This window comes from Pseudochaenichthys georgianus, chromosome 12 (assembly GCF_902827115.2).
Source record: "Pseudochaenichthys georgianus chromosome 12, fPseGeo1.2, whole genome shotgun sequence".
NCBI classification, from domain to species: Eukaryota; Metazoa; Chordata; class Actinopteri; order Perciformes; family Channichthyidae; genus Pseudochaenichthys; species Pseudochaenichthys georgianus.
The window spans coordinates 4,115,537-4,137,175 of NC_047514.1; the positions used below are offsets into that span (position 1 = coordinate 4,115,537).

The window sequence follows — 21,639 nt, forward strand, 5'->3', positions numbered from 1 at the left end:
AAGCTTCTGGAAATAATATTCTCTCTCTTTTTGTCCTGATCCATTTATATAAAAACCTGTCTGAAAATGAGCTGATCAGATTTTGGCCACTTCATGATGTCATAACGATTTGTTGGCTTGTTTAACCATTAGCCAATCAGCAACCAAGGTAACTCCCCCCCACCTTATCACCTGAATCTCCTCCTCGAGCACCATTGAGTTCTTTGTAACCAAATGTCTCTCAGAGGGGCGTGGGGAGGGGCTCCTTATTTTCATCTAAAGTAACAAACAGAGAATCAACACTTTTGAAACAGAGAGGATTATGGGTAATGCTGCAATGATCTGTTTGGTGTTTCAAGCCAAACACTTCAGAGACATGTTTTGTATATATCTGAGACCTGTAATATATTGATGAAAAACAGTATAATAGGAGACCTTTAAAGAGTTCCTTTATGGCATGGGTCGGCAACAGGCGGCCCGCGGGCCATTGTTGGCCCGCCAGCAATAATATTTGGCCCGTAATTTTGAGAATCAAAAATAAAATATTATTTTGAGATTTTTTATTTTTTTTATTTGTACAACATAGGACCGAGAGTAGCACATCAGGGTTTATGTTAGCCGGTATTCATTAAAAACCGGTAAATTCAAAACCTGTTGCTCAAAATGTCTAATTAGGGATGCTCCGATCGATCGGCCGCCGGTCATTATCGGCCGATATTCACTCTTAATAGTTTGATCGGTGCTCTCTATAAAGGCCGATCAGGAGAGCTGGATCTGATCGATATGGACATAAACGCGAGTGAAGTATAACCGGACCGAGAGAGATCAGATCAGCTGCTGCATAATCACCTGAAGCCCCGCCGACTGTTGAGCGCGCTGCATGAGAAACTGACGAGAGAGAGGGAGAGGGGAAAAGAGAGGATCCGTTTCTCCCGTGTTATTATCCAAAGTTAATGTAAACTTTTGAATAATGTACTTCATCTACTACAAGTAGTTTGTTTGAATGTAATAATTATGTTGTTTGTTGTTTGTGGAATCATTTTAAATCAAACAAAACACCCGAAAAACTCGTTTTTTACGCAAATCCACGTTTATTTTGAAATGAGCCTTTGCTATTTCCGACTGATTTCGATAGAGCGGGTCAAATATGGCAAATGTGTGGTTGGGGGGAACCAGATCAATTCAAGTACTTATTTAAGTATTAAATACATTGAGTTTGAGTAAAATACTTGGTTACTGATTAATTTAGGTTCTAATATATTAAATTGCAAAGCAAAACATGCTGTAATTGATTTATTTTGTCCTTTAATATTTTTTAAAGGTTTTCAACCTGAAAGAATCCTAATGTGTCCTTGAAAAGTTGAAATAAAGAAAAGGAAAAAGGATTCCAGTTGTCCATGCGTCCTCTGTTGCCCCTCAAGCCTCGCAAATGGGCAAACACTCAAATAAATGCCAAAAACCCAGAGAACTTGACAATACTTATCAGAATAAAATGTTAAATAACACTGCTACCTAGTTAATAACTCTACTTTACTCAGTGGAGGCTCGTCCATTGAGGAAAGGGAGACCATCCTCCCTAACATTTCAGAGAAAAATTTACTTTGAAGAGAACAATAAATACACCAAAATGTAAAAGATAAGTCTGTTAAAATACAGATAATAGCCCTGGCTTTGGGACTGAAATGGGGCGAGAGAGGACAAGCCCCCCTTTGGGCGGGTCTAGCCAGAGGCTCTGGATTGGACTCCTATATCATCAGTGAACCAATCAGCGGATCTGACTGCGCATCAGAGTGTTGATGGGGAGGGTCATCAGCGATATCAGAGTTTTTTCTGAACCGGGGAACAGGGGCGCTGCGCCCTCTTACCAAAATCAATTCCTTGAATTAGGCTTTGATTATGTTCTGGCCCGCCATCTTCTGGCTCAGCAAAAAATTGGCCCACGGCCAAACTTACTTGCCTACCCCTGCTTAATGGGATAGTTGACAAAAGGTTTTGCAAGGATAGTCAACATCCAAAATTCAGCGTCTACTATCCCATATATTAAAATCTGTCAGACACATTAAACACAGATCATATTATCGAACAATAACCGTGAAAGCTCAACTTACCCCGTACTCTCCCGTCTCCTGATTGGTCATCGCCCACAGGTTGACGTCTATATCCCTGGCATTTTTTTGGTCTGTGGTAACAAGTCCCGTCACTCCTAAAAACACATATCATATATAAACATTACGGGTGTGAGACGTATATGTTTCTAATACAAACTGATATTCTTGTATTGAGTATTGTATTGCCTTGAAGTCAATGGGTTTTGTGCGTGAAATAATGAATGTGGAGATTTTAAAGTTTGTATTACGACATAAATTAAGTCGTTAATATACATCGTCGTAAATTGGAAGCTTTTAGATTTCATTGAAAAGGAAGCTGCTAAAGGAAGTGAATGAATAAATTATGTTAGTCGTCGTTATTGCGAAAAACTAGTCTACCCCTTAGCTTTGTGGTAGGGACAAGAAGTAATGTGCTAGTGGTCTAGCTAGTTTATGGCTTTTTACTACTGCCTTAATGCTTCTAACGGTGAAGATTATCTTGATGAACGAAACAGCTGAAGGAGCCAGGGCAATGCTAACTTCCAATGTGGGCTTAAAACTGTACCATCCACAGAGCAGTTTGGCTCATAACATTGACTTATTTGCATTTTTATTACACCACAGTTTCTTATTGAGCTTTATCCATCTACAGAAGAAGCATGAATTCCAGCATTATCCCTTTATAGTTTTATACTGCTGATCAATCAAGTAAAGCTTAACAATAAGATGGGCTGTGATTTCTAAGATGAAAAAATATACTTTTTCAGCTGGTATTAGATATTTGAAAGTTATTTTCCATCTTTATCGTTACATTGTCAAAACATCCACAATCGGTTAAAGTTTCTATTGTTATTTCTCAACATCGACTGTATACTCTTGGTTTATTTCCCATCATGATGATGATCAAAACAAGCTGTATGATAATATTTTTATTATCATACATTTTACCTCCTTATGTCAAAATGTTATATTTCGCTGCATGTACCTTTTTAAAGTTATTAACAAATAATCTTAGGGGAATATCTTGATGTTTTTAACTTGTGATGTGTCATTTTGTAAAGCACTTTGAGCTTAACTTTATATATTATTATTGAAATGTTTGTGCCAAATCTAAAGATATCCCTCGTCATGTTCCTGAGATATCGAGAATGGGACAGACAACCGTAACACATAATACAATAATAAGTGTGTCAACATATAACATGTTACACCACATTTGCTCACCCCAGAATCTGCGGTTCTGCGTCCTCATGGTAATGTTGATCCCATCGTTCTGCTCCCCGCCGTCTGCCAGTGTTTCCTCCAAGGCCATCGCGTAAAGAACAAATCCATCATAAAAGCTGCCGGCGATGTAGTCCTTCTGCAAACAGGGAAACATCATTATGATTACCAGCAGCAACAATGATTTAAGACCTAATGATGGAATACAAAATTACACTTTTAATGGAGGAATTTCCTATCCTTCAGCCAACATTCAAAGAGCTGCTTGTATAAAAAGATGATCACGTAAAAGTACACACATAAATGTATTCCTTCTAATGTACTTTTGTGAAACTCCCTGAGTTGAGATCAAAGCCGTAATAAAAGGGGAAGTATTATTTGCTAACGTTAATGTGTCAACATCATTACAGCTCCCAATTACACGGCACAGTGGGGATTTTTTTTGCACATCTAATAAAAGATTAAAGAGGTTCGAATGCTGCTGAGAACGCGTACTGTTTTCATAGGCTGTTATTTACCAATGATGGTTCCAAGTGCACACCGAAATCCCTCTGAGCTCTGGCATGGAGTTTTCTCTGGAAGTCTTTGTACTCGGGATTATCAGGAGGTCGATACGTAATGACGAAAACGGACTGGAGGAGACACACAGAGGTAAAAACATTTTAAAAGAACTACAACATCATGCCATATGGGATCAATTCTCGAACAGTAAAACACAAAAACTGTAAAATCATGTTATCATGTTGGTTTTAGCAGTCAAAAATGATCAAATCGGCAAAATATATATTTTGACTCATTGATCAAATCTCAATCTATACACTTAAGGCATTGTTTGTGACACCTTTTAGTTGTTTGTGGTTGGTGTTACGATTGTTAACTGAACAAGTAGCTAAAAAGCCTACAAGCTAACGGTTGTTAAGCTAACGGTCAAAACAAAGCTAGCAGTCTGCTAGTCTGCTCTGCTACGTTTCGTCCCCCCAACAACTTTGTCATATATCTCTTCATCTGTTATCAGAAACAGACAGTGAATGAAAACACGTGCTCTGTAAAAAAAAAAGCTACATTTTTACAAGATAAGTAAAAGTCAGCTAAGATTAAGTTAAGTTAAGTTAGCCGTTGTGAAAGACTCAAAATGGATGTTTGCCGTTTCCTTTCCACTAAAGCTGTCAATTGAACTTCGAGAAATAATTGTGACCATAAAATGAAATGAAAAGTCATAAAACATGACTGATATTATACAGTAACATCCTAGTCCAGTCATACACAAGACAGTTAGTAATGCATTTAATTGTTTCTGCTTGAGGGTCAATGCTAATACAGATATAAGCATGCTCTGCCTAACCAAAGCTAAAATCAACAACCTTTCATTATTTTATAAAGACATCGTGTAGTCAATGACCATATAACTACCAGTGCTTTGTAATGTGATCAGCAAAGATTAACATGTCAGCCTTTGATATGTAAAATGGGAACAAATCGCCATATGAGTAGAAGTTTTGGATGGAGAAGTACATCATTCTGCCAGACATTTCAGTCCAAATATGTGTTCGAATGACCTTTGAAACTGTTGATATATGTGCTGTACATGGTAAAGCAGCGTTCAGTTATTATGCTCCAAATATCTGGAACAAACTCCCAGAAACCTGCAGGTCCGCTACAACTCTGACTACTTTTAAATCCAGGCTGAAGACTTTTCTTTTTGTCGCTGCTTTTAATTGAACTATTCATATCTTAGACTGCACTGTAACTTTTATCCGTGTATTTTTTCTTTTAATGTTTTAAATGTAAACGTAATTAAACTCCATGACATTTATGAGAGGGACTGCTCGAAAGTAGGATATTTGGGATATCCATCGTAGCCAGGGTTTACGATCAGTTTTTGGGTGATTTGTACTGAGGAACAAGTATCACATCACCGACGGGTGACAAATTGTGTTTTGGTAACACGGGGTGTGGCTAGTACACCCTCCTGAGGGTTCGATTGTGGATGTCATGCGAGCATAACATGGTGAAAACAATCAGTCTAAATTAACAATCGGGACGGAAATGTTCGGATTTCCAAAGGGAGGTTCTGTGAATACATTAAAAATCAAGAATCGAAAGAATTGAACTATTCATATCTTAGACTGCACTGTAACTTTTATCTTTTAATGTTTATTGTATTAGCTTTTCTTTTTAATGACTGATTTTAAATGCCATTTTCTTAATGTCTTTCATTTTTTGTTTTTCTTTTAATGTTTCTTTTATTATCTTTTACTGTTTTTAGATGCCTTTGTCTGAACGTCTTTCATTTTTGTAAAGCACCTTGAATTGCCTGGTGCTGAAAGGTGCTATATAAATAAATAAACGTGCCTTGCCTTGCCTTTAAAATGTAAATATTGCAATGCTTTATGCCTATAACATATTAGAAAAAATAGTAAAAATGTTAAGACTAAGAGGGTTTGAGAACATTTAATTACTTTAAAACGGAAAGCAAAGAAATACATACATTTCCATTTCATTCTTATGTTAATGTTTCTTGTTTTAAGCCTTTTAGTCAGGCCATTATGACAGAAATGTTCACCATGCCTGAGATTTATATCAATCAATCAATCAATGTTTATTTATATAGCCCAATATCACAAATGTTACATTTGTCTCAGTGGTCTTCACAGTGTGTACAGAATATCAGTATGACAATACGACACCCTCTGTCCTTAGACCCTCACATCGTACAAGGAAAAACTTCCAAAGAAAACCCAGTTTAAAGGGAAAAATGGGAGAAACCTCAGGGAGAGCAACAGAGGAGGGATCCCTCTCCCAGGACGGACAGACGTGCAATAGATGCCGTGTGTAAATTGAAAAGATAATACATTTGCAACATAGGTAGTCCAAATGTTTGGAAATGCATGTGTGTATATAATAGGAAGATGAATCCACGAGGATATCCATCCATATTCACGAAGCCACTCTCCATCAAACCCTGAATTAAAGAATTAATTAAAGGCATGTTTGACATTCAAGGAGATAGATTAGACGAAGCAACACGTGTGCGCCCACTCTATTATGTCTCATGCACTCATTTAAAAAGGGCTGAATAATGTCCGATGACACACATCCCCTCCATTTATTTATGTAATCTCGAGCCTTAATGTGGTCGAAAGGATTGAGGGCTCCTTGTCCTTTGAGAGACATCATGTGATTACCATAAAAGCTTCCCATAAATATGAGGAAACTTTGTGGAAAAAGTGATATTTAATTAAAGAAAATTGATTTTGAAAGTATTTAACTAGCACTTCTAATTTGGATTTAAGGAGTTATTCAGTAAGTAAAGCCTGATCGAGATTATGGGATTTAGAGAGAAAATTAGCAGAAGCAGGAATAAAATATGCATCGTCAGGGACATCAATTTCTCATGCCAAATTGTGGTTTCGGTCTTCTATTATTTCCTGCCTCCAATTACAAAGCGGGTGAAACTCTGACAGTAAATCTAGAAAGAATGCGAACACTGTCTGTCTCAATGTATCACTTTAACATATGCATGCTTGTTGCCAAACACTGTGTGTCTGTGTGTGTTTCACCTTGAAGACCTTGATGGGATCGGCCCAGTCGGGGTCGGAGTTCTGCCACGGTTTCCCTTCGGTCAAGCTCTCCGCAAACACGTCCAGATAGAAAATAGCGTAGTTTTCTGGGTCCTGGATCTCGCTCTGAAACAGTTTCATGATGCTGAGGAAAGTGTCCAGGGGCCCGCAGATGTACACAACTGTAGAGAAAACAACAATAAAACACATTTATTAGTATTTGTATGGAGCCAAAGATTAAACGTTAGGCCTCTTTTCCATTTTCACACAAAAAAACGATTCCTGTAAATTCACAAATATGTTCCGTAAATGATAAAGGGTTGAATTTTGAGAAACATAAGTAAAACAAGAAAGGCAACGCAGGGACGATGAGCGAAATAAATGATTCAATGTCAATCTTTAATTATAGTAACCATTATTTGCAACCCAAGATAAAATAATCACAAGTAAACACTACAACTTAGAAACTCCTTTGTGTTAAGTAAAAAAACAACAGAAATTTAAGTAAAGTAAACAAAACAATTATGTTCATCTTTAGCACTGACTTCTTCAAAAGGTTGCTTTTCATTAAACACGTTTAAGAATTGTTGGATTCAATTTCGATTTCCAAACGATGTCAGCAAGGCGACATATTGGGATTTTATTTTTAAATCAAATTTGAGCAAAACTGTCATTGTATATAGATCGCATAAGATAAGATAAGAAGTATTTTATTGATCCCTATTTGGGAAATGTTTGTGTTGCAGCAGCATAAAAATACATGGTATTGCACATTAAAAAGGTTAAGTGGCCTGCCTCACACAGGGTGCCTCACACAGGGTGACTGGCTGTCCACATGATGTGGCCTGCCGACATGGCCACTGTCATACAGACCATAGATCAAAGCCCTTGATTGGTCTCTGTGTGTCATTCAAGCTCGGGATAAGCTCAGCTCAGGTGAGGTAAAGGACTCTCTGAGTGTTTAGATAGTTAACTTAGTCTAAGTTCTCAGTGGGTCTCAAACGGTGTGGTCACCAGTTATGTAAACACATATTAAGGTGAAAAAAGGTAAGATACACTTTTAAAACTTGTTGAGAGAAAACTAGTCTTTGCTGCTGCCTCAAAGAGGAGCAGGGGGGAGAGGAGGGAGACAGGAGAGGCTGATTCAGGAGCACAGACACACTCACAACTATAAATGAACCAAAAATAAATTAATAAACAAGTTTCAGTGTTTTTTTCATATTGGAAATGGTATGTTATTGGTTATGGCCATGATTTTATGATTATTGAAATGTATGTATGTATGTAGATTTAAACTATAGGGCTATCATTATGGGCCCTGCCTGTACCTGTTCGCTCCCCCCGCTACCACCACTACCGCTATTTCAGATATGTGGGAAACAGATCTGTGGAAACACTGGCAGTTAATGGACCAGCACCAGAGGTGTTCCCATACACACAGGCGTTGGAGCTGTTCTTCATGAAATCCCAGAAGGATGAAGTGCTCTGACAAACAGTGCCATCTTTGCGCAAAATGATTATACAGGAATGACAAGTCAATAAATAAACATGTTGTTAAAACTTTTTATTTTTTTCGGGCACCCCCCCCCCCTGCCCGCTGCCCGCTGCCACCACCCGCCCAAGTATATTTCAGATCTGTGGGAAACACTGATATATACATTAAGTATGTGAGGAATGGAATATCCACTGCTTTAGAGAATCTGATCCTTCTGACCCAAATAATTGCATGTAATTAATAACAACAAAAATCTTGACAAACAATGTTTTCGGGAATTACTACGCTATCAGAAATCATAATATTGCGATACTCAATGCATCAATATTTTCTTACCCACGACTACTCTCTTATAGTTACACTCAAGATAATCATTAAAACAGGCTGAAATAAGGATATAACAATGGTAAACATACTTTATTTAGGTAAACAAAACATTCAGGTGTCGACAATAGACAACAATTGCTTAACAAAATAGAGATTTGACCGTTGTTGGACGCATGCAAAGTCACAGGCCACATTTACACCACAGGAAAACACACTGTTCTGAATTTGTGTCCAGATCTGAATTAGTTTGAACACCTGTTTATTTCTCGTTTCAGCAGTAAGCCATATTTGATTATTTACACTCACAACAAGCGGTAAGCATACATGAATAAATGCCAGATGTAAGGTCGTGTGCCGGGCCAGCTCACCATCTGCTCAAAGGTCCACTGGAGCAATGTGTGTCAGATCCTTTCTGCAACCCCTCTAACTGACCAATAGTATCTGTTAAAACCAGAGCCCAAAGACATGTTTCACCTTTTCTAGTAGTTACACATCTTGAAATCAACAGTGTGACACATATAGTGGATAATACACTTGGATCGAGATATTAAATATCCAGCCAGACATTTCAATCCGCTTTTTTTTGCCTCAGGTGAACTTTGATTCTGTCGACATTATTGCTGCTTTCAAAAAAACAAGTTTTTGACAGTTCTGGAAGTCCTCAAACTTTGCTCTTTTGCTCCATGTACTTTTCGAGTGTTGCAAATGTTGGATTTAAACAGATGCCAGGGTTTGCCAGAACATGTTTTCCCCCAAAATAAGCCACAAATCGTGATGTTGGATCAAAGGACTTCTCAAGGTGGCAATAACCAAAGGAACCAAGGAAAGGAACTCAAAAGAAACTATCCTACCAAGAAAAGCAATGGCATCAGACCTTTCATCATTTTCCCAAACCAACACATGTTTACTTTAAATTGCCAAAGCCCTTCAGCAGGAGGAGGAGAAAGTCATGGACGGATTGATCAACAAAATGTTGAACGTCAACACTTTAAAGTTTACTGTTTCCAATTGACTGCCACTTGGTACCTCTTTGGCATAATTTTTCAACATAAAGGTAGTCCTAATTGACTTCAAACACGTGGCTAACGTTGCCAATTCAAACAAAGCTACTCTGTTTAGGAAAAGATTGTGGTTGGGGTAAAATATGTACGTTTGTTACGTTAAAATTGAAGTTACGTATGAACCCGAGATGCATAAGTGATACGTTGCGTAGGGTAGTCTCGTCAGATCAGTACTACTTGTCATGATCCTGTTTTCTAGGTAATCTGTTCCTTGTTTTTATTTAGAAGTGTTCTCAATCTGTCATATCTGTGTTAACTTCCTGTCTTTCTATCCCCAACTGTTTTGATTGTTCGTCCTGGCCTTACTAGTTCCAACGGTGCCCCATTAACCCTGCAGCTACCTGGCCTCATGTATACCCACACTTTATTCCCCCATTAGTTCAGCTTCTGCTTACATTTTCTCTTAGTCATTGTCAGATTCTCGTATGTTGTGCAACACAGAGTTATGTTTTCTGCCTACTGTTCAAGTTCCCGTGAAACTATTGGTACTATTTCCAAAACCCAAGTTTCAACAACACTAGGTAGAGAATCCCAAGTTTAAACACAGAGCTGAACAACGTTCCATACCTTTTGGTTAATAGGCTAAGAAAAACTATTGGCACATTTTGGTTGGCATCTAAAAAAGCATTAGACTTCAGAACATAATGCCTATTCAAACAGGAACACACAGTTTAGCTTTCACCTCAATTAGACTTGTTCAAGGACACTGGTGCAGGAATCGAGACTTCTGTTACAAGCTCTGACAGTGTCTCTGTCCATTCCTTCCACCCTGCCACCTACACCTTCCTGCTGTTGAGTCATGAATAAAAAAGAAACATGGCATTATTTCCACTCGCAGTGTATGTCAGAGCGGGTGCTGCCAGCTCCCAGGCAGTCCTCCCAGTTAGCAGACATTTCCTCATGTGTGAGACCAAAGTCGGCTGCTGCTTAGACCCCAACCCTCGTCCCGTCCAACAAGGTTCTCCGTGCCAAGGAGTCCTGCTGTCTCCTGGAGCACCTCCAAAATAAATGTACTGCACAGCCGGGGGAAATGTCCTCCTATGTTGTAGCAGTCGCCAATATATGGACCTGCCGTGGCTTCACTCCATACAAAAGTACATTAAATTGTTTGGTACAACTTATTCCACCACACAGACTCCAGTATGATAATCAGTGCTGATCCGCTACACTGCAGGCTTGTTATGAAGTCCAATATTGAAGAATAGTATATAACCGTGTGTCATTTGTACCTCCACTTAGGAGGTAACTTTTGTATTGTTTTCTCAATATTGCAGGAGAGCAAACGTACTTTTCCGCATTAACTACTGGACTTTACAACCTGTGATTTTGTCGTTGCAATGCGAATTTGGCGGCTGAATGCAAAGAACATTTTAAAAACATTTTCTGTTATAAAACACAAACACAAAAACCCATCGATATGACAATGTGAGAGCTCTCTTAGTTCTTTCTCCTGGACAACAACAGTCTGCCATGCTTCAAGATAATGATTCTCCAGGACTTTGCAAAAAGGAAGAATGGCATGAGGTAAAGAATTATCCAAATAGTCAAAGATTATTCATGAAAGCTGAAAAACAGAGCGTATGACGTTGAGCGATGTTTTTTCAGCGTTCCACACTTCCTTTTCTAAAGATAATGTCTGAAGTGTGGAAAGAAATATTACAACTAAGTCCAAAGGGAATACTTGTTGCTGGCTGTTGCTAATATATTTCCATGCGGTTGTATCAAACTTTCCATTTTTGACTCTATTTATTGATGGATTCATTGTACTTTCTGTTATTGGTTTCTTTTTGGAGTCCAACATTCCTACATAGGACTCTGATTACCTTTAGATGTATTAATGTGTCACAGGACAAGGTGCAGCATGTTTGATCATATTTAAAGTTTGATGTTTACTGCTCTAGAGGTATACAAGTCTTTAAGTGACATTTTGTAAGATTTGGTATTTTTATGATAACACCCCTGTTACTTCAAAGTAAAATTCACTGGCTAATTATCTGACAGAAGCTAATTTATTAGCAGTAGACATCGGTTCCATCACAGACCTCTGTAAATCAAAGAGAGTAAAGATGGAGCCAGACGATTTTGGGGGGAAACATCGAAACATTTTTCTCCGTAAAAGATGATCCAGATTCATCCATTTTAAAAGCCTCCCAACAATCCCAGCCAAAAGTAGTTTTCAGAGTTTGCAATCTGTTTAGTTGTAAAACCGCTGTCTAATGCATCGCAAACTTCATCCACAAAAACGATCATGATTACCAAGTGAATTTAACACTTCTCTAACAGAATCAGTAAAAAGTGAACATACTGTGTCAAGAAATTAGAAGAAAAAAAGACTTTATTATCAAGTTTTGAAAAGAAGCTAATTGGTGTTGGAATTGCCAGATTGTCCTTTTAACCCTCCTATTGTCTTCGTTCCCCCCCCCCTTACTTTGGTGTTCGCGGTCAAATTTGACTGGTCCTGTTTTAACTGCTATTACATTAACACAAAAAGCATTAATCATCACCAAATGTCTTAGTGCCCCGGCACTTATAAATTGTGACATTTCACTGTTTTGGAAGGCTCCATAGATAACAACAGGCAAGTGCAAACAGAAAGCAAACCAATTACTTCACTCAACGTGTTTTTGTCACAGCTGGAATGTGTTTGACTTTCTAACACGACACTGTGTCATGTTTGTCTTCGAGCAGAATCCTTTTCAAAGACGATTATCCTCCAGCACTTTGTTGCTTTATGCTCGTATCTGTCTGGGGGGTTTTACGGCTCTGTTGTAAACTACACGACATAATGCTCTGCCTCTGTTGGCAAAAGGTTTATCTGTGAAACAACACCTTAAACTCTAACCTTCTGTAATTACACAGAGGACACTCTTTTCATCACTGACTGCTCCCTACAAACTGGCACATTTACTTGAAAAAACTAAATGAAAAACCATAACACGGCCTGATATTTCCTTCCACTTCTTTTTGCTAATAATGGACTAAAAAGCATTAAGGTGAGAGTGTCAAAATGTGATGGGAGATGGAATATATTCAGTGTTCTGAGTGCTGCTTTTATCTCACACTGCACCAGAGATAGCAAACAGGCTCCAAACCTTCACTTAAAGGATCGGAGAACAATACAGATACTTTTGGTTTTAAAAATCCATATATCTGAGATTCCTGCTATGATTTTCGGTTCAGCTGAAAGGTAAAACTCTCCTCTACAGCGCAAGAAAAGCACTGTCTAAAATGGATTGTGGCTTTCACATAAACCGTGCCCTTCTGAGTTGTAGACATTTAGAAAACAGCCATATTCTATCATGTTGCCTATGGAGAATAACCCTGTTGACTCCACCATCCATCCACTATGTGTTATGCTTGTACACCGCCAGTGGCAAATTCACACTTTTTTTCAATCTAATAACAATACTTCCTCATCCATGCTACATTGATAGAGTTGTTGTTTACTGTAAAGTCAAAATGTACAGTCATTTAAGTGCAAAATGTCCTCAGTCTGGATCCCCAAACAGATGTTAAAAGTAAATAGAGAAGGACTTGTAATGGCTTGAACATATTGACCTTATGATGGCGCTGGATGACAAGTCGGGGATCACCACTTCATCACAACACAAACCAACTAAAACGATATAAATAATTAAACTATACATCAAGTTTTTTGTTTGATTTAGTGTTCAGTGTTAGCATGATAACACCCTAAACTTAGATGGTGAACATGGTAAATGTTAACACCTGCCAAACATCAGCATGTTAGCATTGACGCTATTAGCAATCTGATGTTAGCATGATCACCCTCACAGAGCCGCTAGCAGGGCTGTAGACACTGTGTTCAGACTACCAGTCACAAAGCAACAGGATACAAGACATTTTTAATTAAAGCCGGTTGAATAAAGATCAAATCTGACCCCAAACAGCCACTAAGCCCCCTTATATTAACCTACTATTCCTGTTCTGACTACTGTGGCCACACTGGCCCGGGAGATTGTTTGGTAGCTTATAACAGTGGTTCCCAAACTTTTTGTGCCCAAGGCACACCAAAGGACAAGTCAAAATCTCAAGGCACACCTATTGTGCAAAATAGCCCTGATAACACGTGTTATCACTCATATGTAAAATATCTGTAAATGTGCATATTTATTTACAAATGCCAAATAAAATGTAACAAAGACAACTATATCAGAAATGAATTTGAAACGTTATCAAATTAGGCTTCATCAGCAACACACTCATTTAAACCAGACAGGTCACAACATTAAAAATGAGACACAGATAACTGTCAATGCAAGGAAGCTGCATTGTCCATGGTCCTGAACTACAAATTATAAATGTAACATTTCAGCAGAGTCGTTACTAAAAAAAAGTAATATATTACATATTACATATTACTTAAGTATTACACTACTTCGTTACTCTCTACATAAAGTAACTCGTTACTTTACTCGCAGGGCCGGCCCGCCCCTCCCTGCAGGCAGATCACGCAGACTGCTAAAGTTTCAAATGTTCTCTTTAGTTCAGTTTCCATCCTGAATGTGTTCCTATCTGACCGTGGCTGTTCTCTGTCTCCTACTATCTGTATATTTTGCGCAGTCTACCTCTGCTCACTCTGTTGCGTCGGCGTGTTCTCCTGCGTGTTGGCCATGTGTTGCGCTGGAACCAGACACCGCAAAGACTTCAGCCGAGCACGTACGAACTGCGCATGCGTGAGTGGCAATAACTCTCCTTACCAGCAGGCGGCGGTAGTGTGTATTCGTCATTCAAAACAGGCAACAACCGGAAGACAGAGAAGAAGAACAGACACATAGCGTGTGCGGTAGCTCCACCTTAGCATGTGTTCTTTGCAGGTGCTTGTTGAGGTTTGACGTGGTGTTTACAGCAGTGGATAACAGCTTCTGGCCTGGACACAGTTTGCACCTCACCGTCACATTCCTGTCTATTCTTCGGATGAACTCAAAATAATGGGCATACGTCCTCCACCCCTCGAGAGTTATCGCTGACTCAGCCATGTTTATGCAGCACTGCAGGTGGAGATGTAGTCGCGCAGATTACGTACATATAAACCTACAAAGTACTGATATAGTAAATAAAAAAATAATTATTTTTATGTAGTTGTATATTGCAATAATAACGTATGGTTGTCACAAAATCCCACGGCACACCCGGACTTGCCTCACGGCACACCAGTGTGCCGCGGCACACCGTTTGGGAACCACAGGCTTATAAAATGTAAAATCAGAAAACAATTTCCAGCAGTCAGAAGGAGTCAAATACAATTCTAAGGAGGAATAACATAAAGCATTATATAAGGGAAAATACTCAAGTTAGATTCATAAAAACGTAAGTAAGTGTCATTGGTTGCTTCCCGCATGTGCATTTTTCCAGGTTCAAAAACGAGGAATTTGAGGAATTAGAGGTGGTGGTCATGGCAGGGGGGTGAAGCGCTGCAAAAGCAAGCAATTACTTGGTCATCTGTCAAAGCTTCAACGATGTGTAGCTTCATTTTAAAAGCCCCCGTTTTCCTTTCCCATCCCTGCTCAGCCTCTCGCCGTTTGAACCCAACCGTGGGGTGACTTTACAGCGCTGATAGACCGGGGGTGATCTGATGGGAGAGAAGTGAGATCAACGCCAAGCCGGGACAAGCCCTGACAAAACCATTAGCTTCCGTGACCTCCAGCTCACTGCGGTAGTTCCATAATTCATTTGGGAAAGAGGGGGGGTGTAAACGGAAGGTGTTTGGCACCCGGCACCTTTCACCTCTTCCCCTTGCTGCTGCGGCACCACCCTTTAATTACCTTTACTCTGTGTTTATTACATTATTTGTTGATACATTATTTGTTGATACCTGTAACAACAGGTTAAGCAGTTTAAAACTCTTGTTTGTCTCACAGCGCCAGAAACCACAAGAATTACTGCTTGGACCAAATTTTGCTCTGAGATGTTGAGTTGTTTCCAAATGTGATTACCTCCAAACGCTCCCAGGACTAAAGGGAGATACATATTTTTGAAACACTGAACGCTTCATTATTGGGGTTTAGTTCAATTTAGTTCAATTTTTCCACCTTTACTCATGGCGCGTTTCCACTGCAGGCCTCACTCGGTTTGGTTAGGCCTTATTAGGCCCGGCTCACTTTAACGCTGCGCTTCCATTACAGTTTAGGAACTGGGGCAGTTACTATAGTAACGCAGTGTAGGCGGAGCCGTGACGTCATCTTCAATGAGCGCCCCAAAAAACAACACAGCCGTTAGCTCTTAGCACTCAAGCTCACAGCTCCTCATATCTGTTCAGAAACTAGACACAAGTTAAACAAATACAAACCACAGACTGTCTGTGTCATGGCGAATACAGTCGCTGGTTTATTTATGTCTGTATAGGCCGTTGTTGTGAGTGTGGACGGTCGGAGCATATACAACGTTAGCTTAGCCAAGCTCCATTTAGAAAACAGGCATTTTAAAAGGGTTTTTCGCCTGCCGTCTGTCTGCAGACTTGTCAAAGCATTAATTCATGGTTTTTACTAACCGGTATCAGTATGTTGTTACTTCGTTATTTTGAAACGTGTATTACAATTAAATCACGGTCAAATATGTTCATCTTGTTGTAGTCTGCTCCATCATTCACCAGTAGTTTTCCATTCACCTGTCTCACCTGTTTTCCACACCCACTCGTTAGCTCACTCTCTTTCTCTTCTGCACCCATTAGCTTCTGCCAGTATTTAAACCCGCACCTTACACACACTCTTTGTCAGATTGTACTTTGCCTCATGCTTGTCTTTCCCGCGTTTGATACTAGATTGCCTACCCGGTTCCGACCCTGCCTGTCCCCGACCTGCCTGCTCTGCCTGTTTCCTGATCCTGCCTGTCCCTCGACTGTCTGGCCTGTTATCCGACCCTGCCTGTATCTACGCTGACCGCCTCGCTTACTCCCTGACTCTCTGCCTGTCCCTGACTCACCTTTTGCCCGCTGTCCTCCGGTGCGATAAACTGCTCGGTTGGTATTCCTCAGATCCAGTGGAATCTCCAATAAAGTTTATTACCAATTCTCCTTGGTTTCTCGAGTGCTGCATTTGGGTTCTCCTTAAGGTTGTGACACATCTTGTTGTAGTTGTAGGGACTCTCTCTCTAGTTTAGCATACTCAGCCCGACTCAGCCTGGTTGTTCCTGGCCCTAGAACCACGATTTAGTCGGGCCAGAATAAAGGTGAAAAAGTAGCCCGGGCCAAAACTAGGCCAAGTGGAAGCGCAACCAAAAACGGGCCCGCACGGCTCGGCACGCTTAAAGCGAGCTACCCGCTGCAGTGGAAACACGCCATTAGAGGTTTACCACAACAACATTACACAGTGAGTCTATTCACATTGCCCTAAGTGTTTTTAAGATAACTATCTGAACCAGAGGAGCAAACATGTTTTGCAAACTAAAGGAAATCAAAATGTAAATAGGTATTTCCAGGACAACTCATACGTATTTCATGTTTTGACGGCCCTTTATGCTTTGTTTATCAGTGCCGTCCACACAGCCACCTGGGCAGGTTCATAATCAAGTCCCTAACGCTAACGTATCGTCCAAACGGTTCCGTCGCATTGAAGCTTGCCGGTGGGCGTGTCTGGCGCGGACCAACAACCAATCACATTAATCTCCCGCCCCGGACACACAAGCTCGCGGTTTGATTGGCTAGCGCTTGTACTGGCATAGGATTTGATTGGCTGGCGCTTCCGTCGACGCTTGAAAAGTTGAACTTTTCTCAACTTTCAAAGCGAGCAACGGAGGCAAAGCGACGCGACGGAACCACAATGCAGTTCGGCAAAGCTTGACGTCACCCCATTCAAAGTAAATGGGAAGCGTCTCCGTACTGTTACGGCCCCTACACACGTGCATTGAAGCTTCAACGCTTCTGCCTATTCACTTTGAATGGGGTGAGGTCACGCTTTGCCGAACTGCATTGTGGGAGCAAAGCTACTTGTTCTACTTTTGAAGCTTCGACGGAAGCGTCAGCCAATCAAATCCCGTTTATGCAAATCTGCCAGTACAAGCGCTAGCCAATCAAACCGCGTGTATGCTGGGAGAGCCATACCGCAGGTCATTTCCTCATGTTCCAAAAAATGGAGGACAAAATCATTGTAGCGGTAGGGAATCACCCGGTGTTGTATGACCAGTCCCTGTTCACCTACCGGGATACAAACCGGAGGAGCCAGGCATGGAGGGAGGTGGCAGAGACAGTGGGTGAAACTGGTAGGTTTTCGCCTGTTTGGGGAGTTTATATCCAGTGTACTTTGTTTGAATGGACAGCTAGCAGGCATAGACAGTATATTTAGCCAGCATGGAATGCAATGTAATTCTATAATAACATGAGATTCATGTGATTGGTTGTTGGTCGCGTTGGTCACGTTAACTCCCCAAGCTTCAGACACGCCCACCGCCAAGCTTCAACGCATTCATTGGTTTTATTATGAAAACGTTGAGACCGGAAATACTGTTTTCACCCCGTAACTTTACATGGAGGCTGCCACATTCCTCAAATCATCTTCGTAAGATCTATCAAACTATATATCCTACATATTGACTGGACGTGGATTCTAAAAGTACAATATACACTTCTCGCTAGAAATCTAATCAAAAAGCGTTTTAATGGCCAAACTATCCTACAATTTAGGATTTTACAGAGAGGGTTATTTGTGAATAAACGACCATCTGTAACGTTTGAATTCAATGGGAGCAGGACGTATTAAGCGCTTGAACAAACAACATATTTGGTCGTAATAATTGGGCCTGAACAATCGGCATATTTGGTCGTATGAGTTGAAGGACTTGTTGCAGCTTGAGTCACGAGTCATTGGTGTTATTTAAAGTCCAATCAAACCCCACTGTCATGACAAAACAGAAAGGTAAACTGCACTGTGTCACTGCATTAGGCTGTTATTCATCAAACATTTTAACTTTTATTACTTGAACGTTAAAACTAGAAATGGGTACATTTTTAGAAATGATACACTGGGTAAATTATTCAGCTGAACTCTCTCTCTCTCTCTCTCTCTCTCTCTCTCTCTCTCTCTCTCCTCATACACCAACACATGTGCAGCTGCGCTCACACACCAGCCATAATAATCACACAATTAACTTTTCACTACAGCAGTGATGATGAAGAGAACCTCACAATGTTTCCAGTTAATTAAACTTAAAGCGAGAACGGCGACGAGTGATTTAACAGCCGCTGTGTGATTTACGCCTCATCAACAAAACAGCTGTGATGTTCATTTGTTAAACACAAAATTAGTTTTGCAAATATTTCTAAATGTGTTCTATGTAGTTCCCTTTCTCGATAAGCTTTAAGGGTTGGAAATCAGGTTATTCCACACTGCTGACATTCTGTATCATCTTACTTCAGCTTCTCATTTAAGCTATTTGATGTTTCCACAGAAAATAATATTTAATCCCAAGACTGACATGTTTTTTATGGCTGCATCAATCCATCGAAAATAAATATTCTAGCTGTCATCTGCATCTTTTTACACACCTTTCCCCTAAATTCATCCTGACATATTTAGTATCGGAAAACTTTTCAATCTCAACTAGAAATAATAATTAAAAAAAACGTTTCCTTTATCAGCACAGGGTTAAGCATTCACTTTCTCTTGGATTTTCATCATGGCTGCAACGACATCGATTCATCTGAGTTATTTTCTAGAATAACAGTTCTTCTGACTATAACATGTCAGAAAATAGTGAAAAATGTCGTTTGTATTTAATGTATTTAAATGTCTTATTTTGTCACTCCAAATCCAAAATATATTCATTTTATGAAGATATAAAATGGATAAAATAAGGAAATCTGACATTTTTGCATGAAATCAATCTCAATATAGAACCCGATTAACAAAATGTGTTTGCCCATGGATTGATTGATCGATCAGTCGACTATTCGCTAGAGCTCTCAATCGTTACAGGAGACCGGCAGCTGCAAGAATGCGTAAAGTAAACCTCACACACAATGCGTGTTAAGTCTGAGAGGGCACCCATATCACAAACCCACGCGCCTCTCTGTTCCCGTAAAGAGCGCAGGTGGTGGTCTTCCGCAGGCAATAAAGCAGCAGCAGCAGCAGCAGCAGCAGCAGCAGACTGCCCACAGCCTAAACATTCCTCTGTAATAACTCCGAAATAAACAGGCTTTCCCTGCACCTATTCCTCCCAACCCCTGTTTGTATCTGCTGGGAAATACACTCCGACTTCTCCATAGAGTGGAATCTCCCATTGTAAGCCACCTCATGTCAATGCACTAAATAAAACAGATATATTTCAAGTATTTGTCCTCCCACGCAGCTCAGGCACAGGTCGACTCAAGACATTTTTCTACAAAGAGCAGATATAAATCTGCCTGAAGGCGTTGGATAAATGTTACTAAACAGTTTCCCAGATCATCCATTTAGAGGGAATTTCCTCCTCCATCCGCTGACATTATCTTTATAGTAACCAGCTGGTGATCTGCACTGTCTCCAGATAAGTTCACACACTCATGCAGGAAACTAAAAGATAGCCCAGGAAATAGATAAAATAAAAAAATAACATTGTTTTTAAGGGGATATAGACACAATATGCATGCGCATTTGTATAACCACCAGTGTGTCATGCGTAATTTGCCACAACTTTAAATCGCTTTTCCCTCAGCATGGACTTACTTCTCCCACGCTCCTTCATGAAACTAATATGCTCCTTGTAGTACTTCAGGTCGTCCTGGTACGGCTGGGCCTCCACCGTGATGTTCATCTCCTCCTTCAGGTTCAGGTAGATCCCCTCTGACAGAAAGTAGTGCGGCCGGTCGTCATGCCGCATGTCGTGGAAGATCACCACGGCGCGAGACGTCCAGTTGAAGTGCGTGTGCAGGACGTTGGCAAAGTCCCCCAGCTTGGTGGTGGACGGCCCGCTGCGCACGATGGTCCGGTACTCGTCCCGCTTGTCGAAGCCGTACGCCGGTCCTCCTGCGGTGATCAGCGGGAGTTTCCAGTGGGACGCAAAACGCCCCACGGAGGCCAGTGGGTACACGCACCCGGGTCCAAAGAAGGCGTCCGGGCGGATGTAGAGCTTGGCGTCCACGGCCACGACCTGCGCCCTGCTCTCGGCGCACGATCCTGCTATGGGGTCCTCGGTGCTGTAGTTCAGGATGTTGATGTGGTGGCCGAGAAGTAGCCCGTGTTTGCCGTGAAGGTCCTCGTTCGCCATGAGGATGGCGGGGAGGACGCGCGGCAGAGCCCACGGGTACTTCTCGTGGTTGTCCGGGAGCATCACCGCAACCGTAATATTACCTCCGCAGCCCGGGAGCAGGCAGCAGGACAGCGCAAGGAGCAGGCACCATCCCCGCGCGCTTCTGCATCCCATGTCGCGTCCTAGCCGCTTGGAACAAACCCCCAAAAGGAAAGTACGCACGGTTTGGAGAGGAGACACGGCCGGCTGTGGCACCCTGACACCACACCATAAGTGTCCGTCTTCCCCCAATCTCTGTTTCTCTTTATTTCAAACGTTAAAAGTCGGTAAAGGTATCATCCTGTCGTGTCAGTCCGGCGGTGCCATGCGTCTCCGCTGCGTAAATCCACGGTGAGTGAAGTTCCCGTTACTTCCAAAAGAGACTTCTCCAGCGCAGCACGGTGCTCCACTGACAGGCTCCCGGAGAGTGATAACATCCATCCAGATGACTGCAACTTAAATGAGAGCAGCCTTCAGCTCGGCCCCCGCACGTCACACACTGCAAGAAGAGTCCATTACTCATCTGACCATTGCGTTTAAAATAAGTATTACTCAGGTAAACATGTGACCTAATGTGCTTCTTTAGACGAATTGAGATAAAGTCAGTGTCGAACCTATGTGTGCTGATTAACAAATGAAAGATTGATTATCTTAAAGGCAGAACCTGAATGACATCTGTGTTTCTTAAG

General features: G+C 40.9%; 1 protein-coding gene across 1 annotated transcript in view; it reads right to left on the reverse strand.

The window, feature by feature from the left end:
* npr2 (natriuretic peptide receptor 2) overlaps positions 1 to 21,415 on the reverse strand; it is a 71,031-nt gene extending 49,616 nt beyond the window's left edge. Inside the window, exons 1-5 of the mRNA XM_034096166.1 lie at positions 20,389 to 21,415; positions 6,848 to 7,029; positions 3,806 to 3,919; positions 3,291 to 3,426; positions 2,088 to 2,182 (exon numbers count right to left, since the gene is read on the reverse strand). Of these exons, the coding sequence (XP_033952057.1) occupies positions 2,088 to 2,182; positions 3,291 to 3,426; positions 3,806 to 3,919; positions 6,848 to 7,029; positions 20,389 to 21,085 (1,224 nt within the window). The 5' untranslated portion in view covers positions 21,086 to 21,415. The remainder of the gene's footprint in view (positions 1 to 2,087; positions 2,183 to 3,290; positions 3,427 to 3,805; positions 3,920 to 6,847; positions 7,030 to 20,388) is intronic.
* Between the last annotated feature and the right edge of the window lie 224 nt (positions 21,416 to 21,639).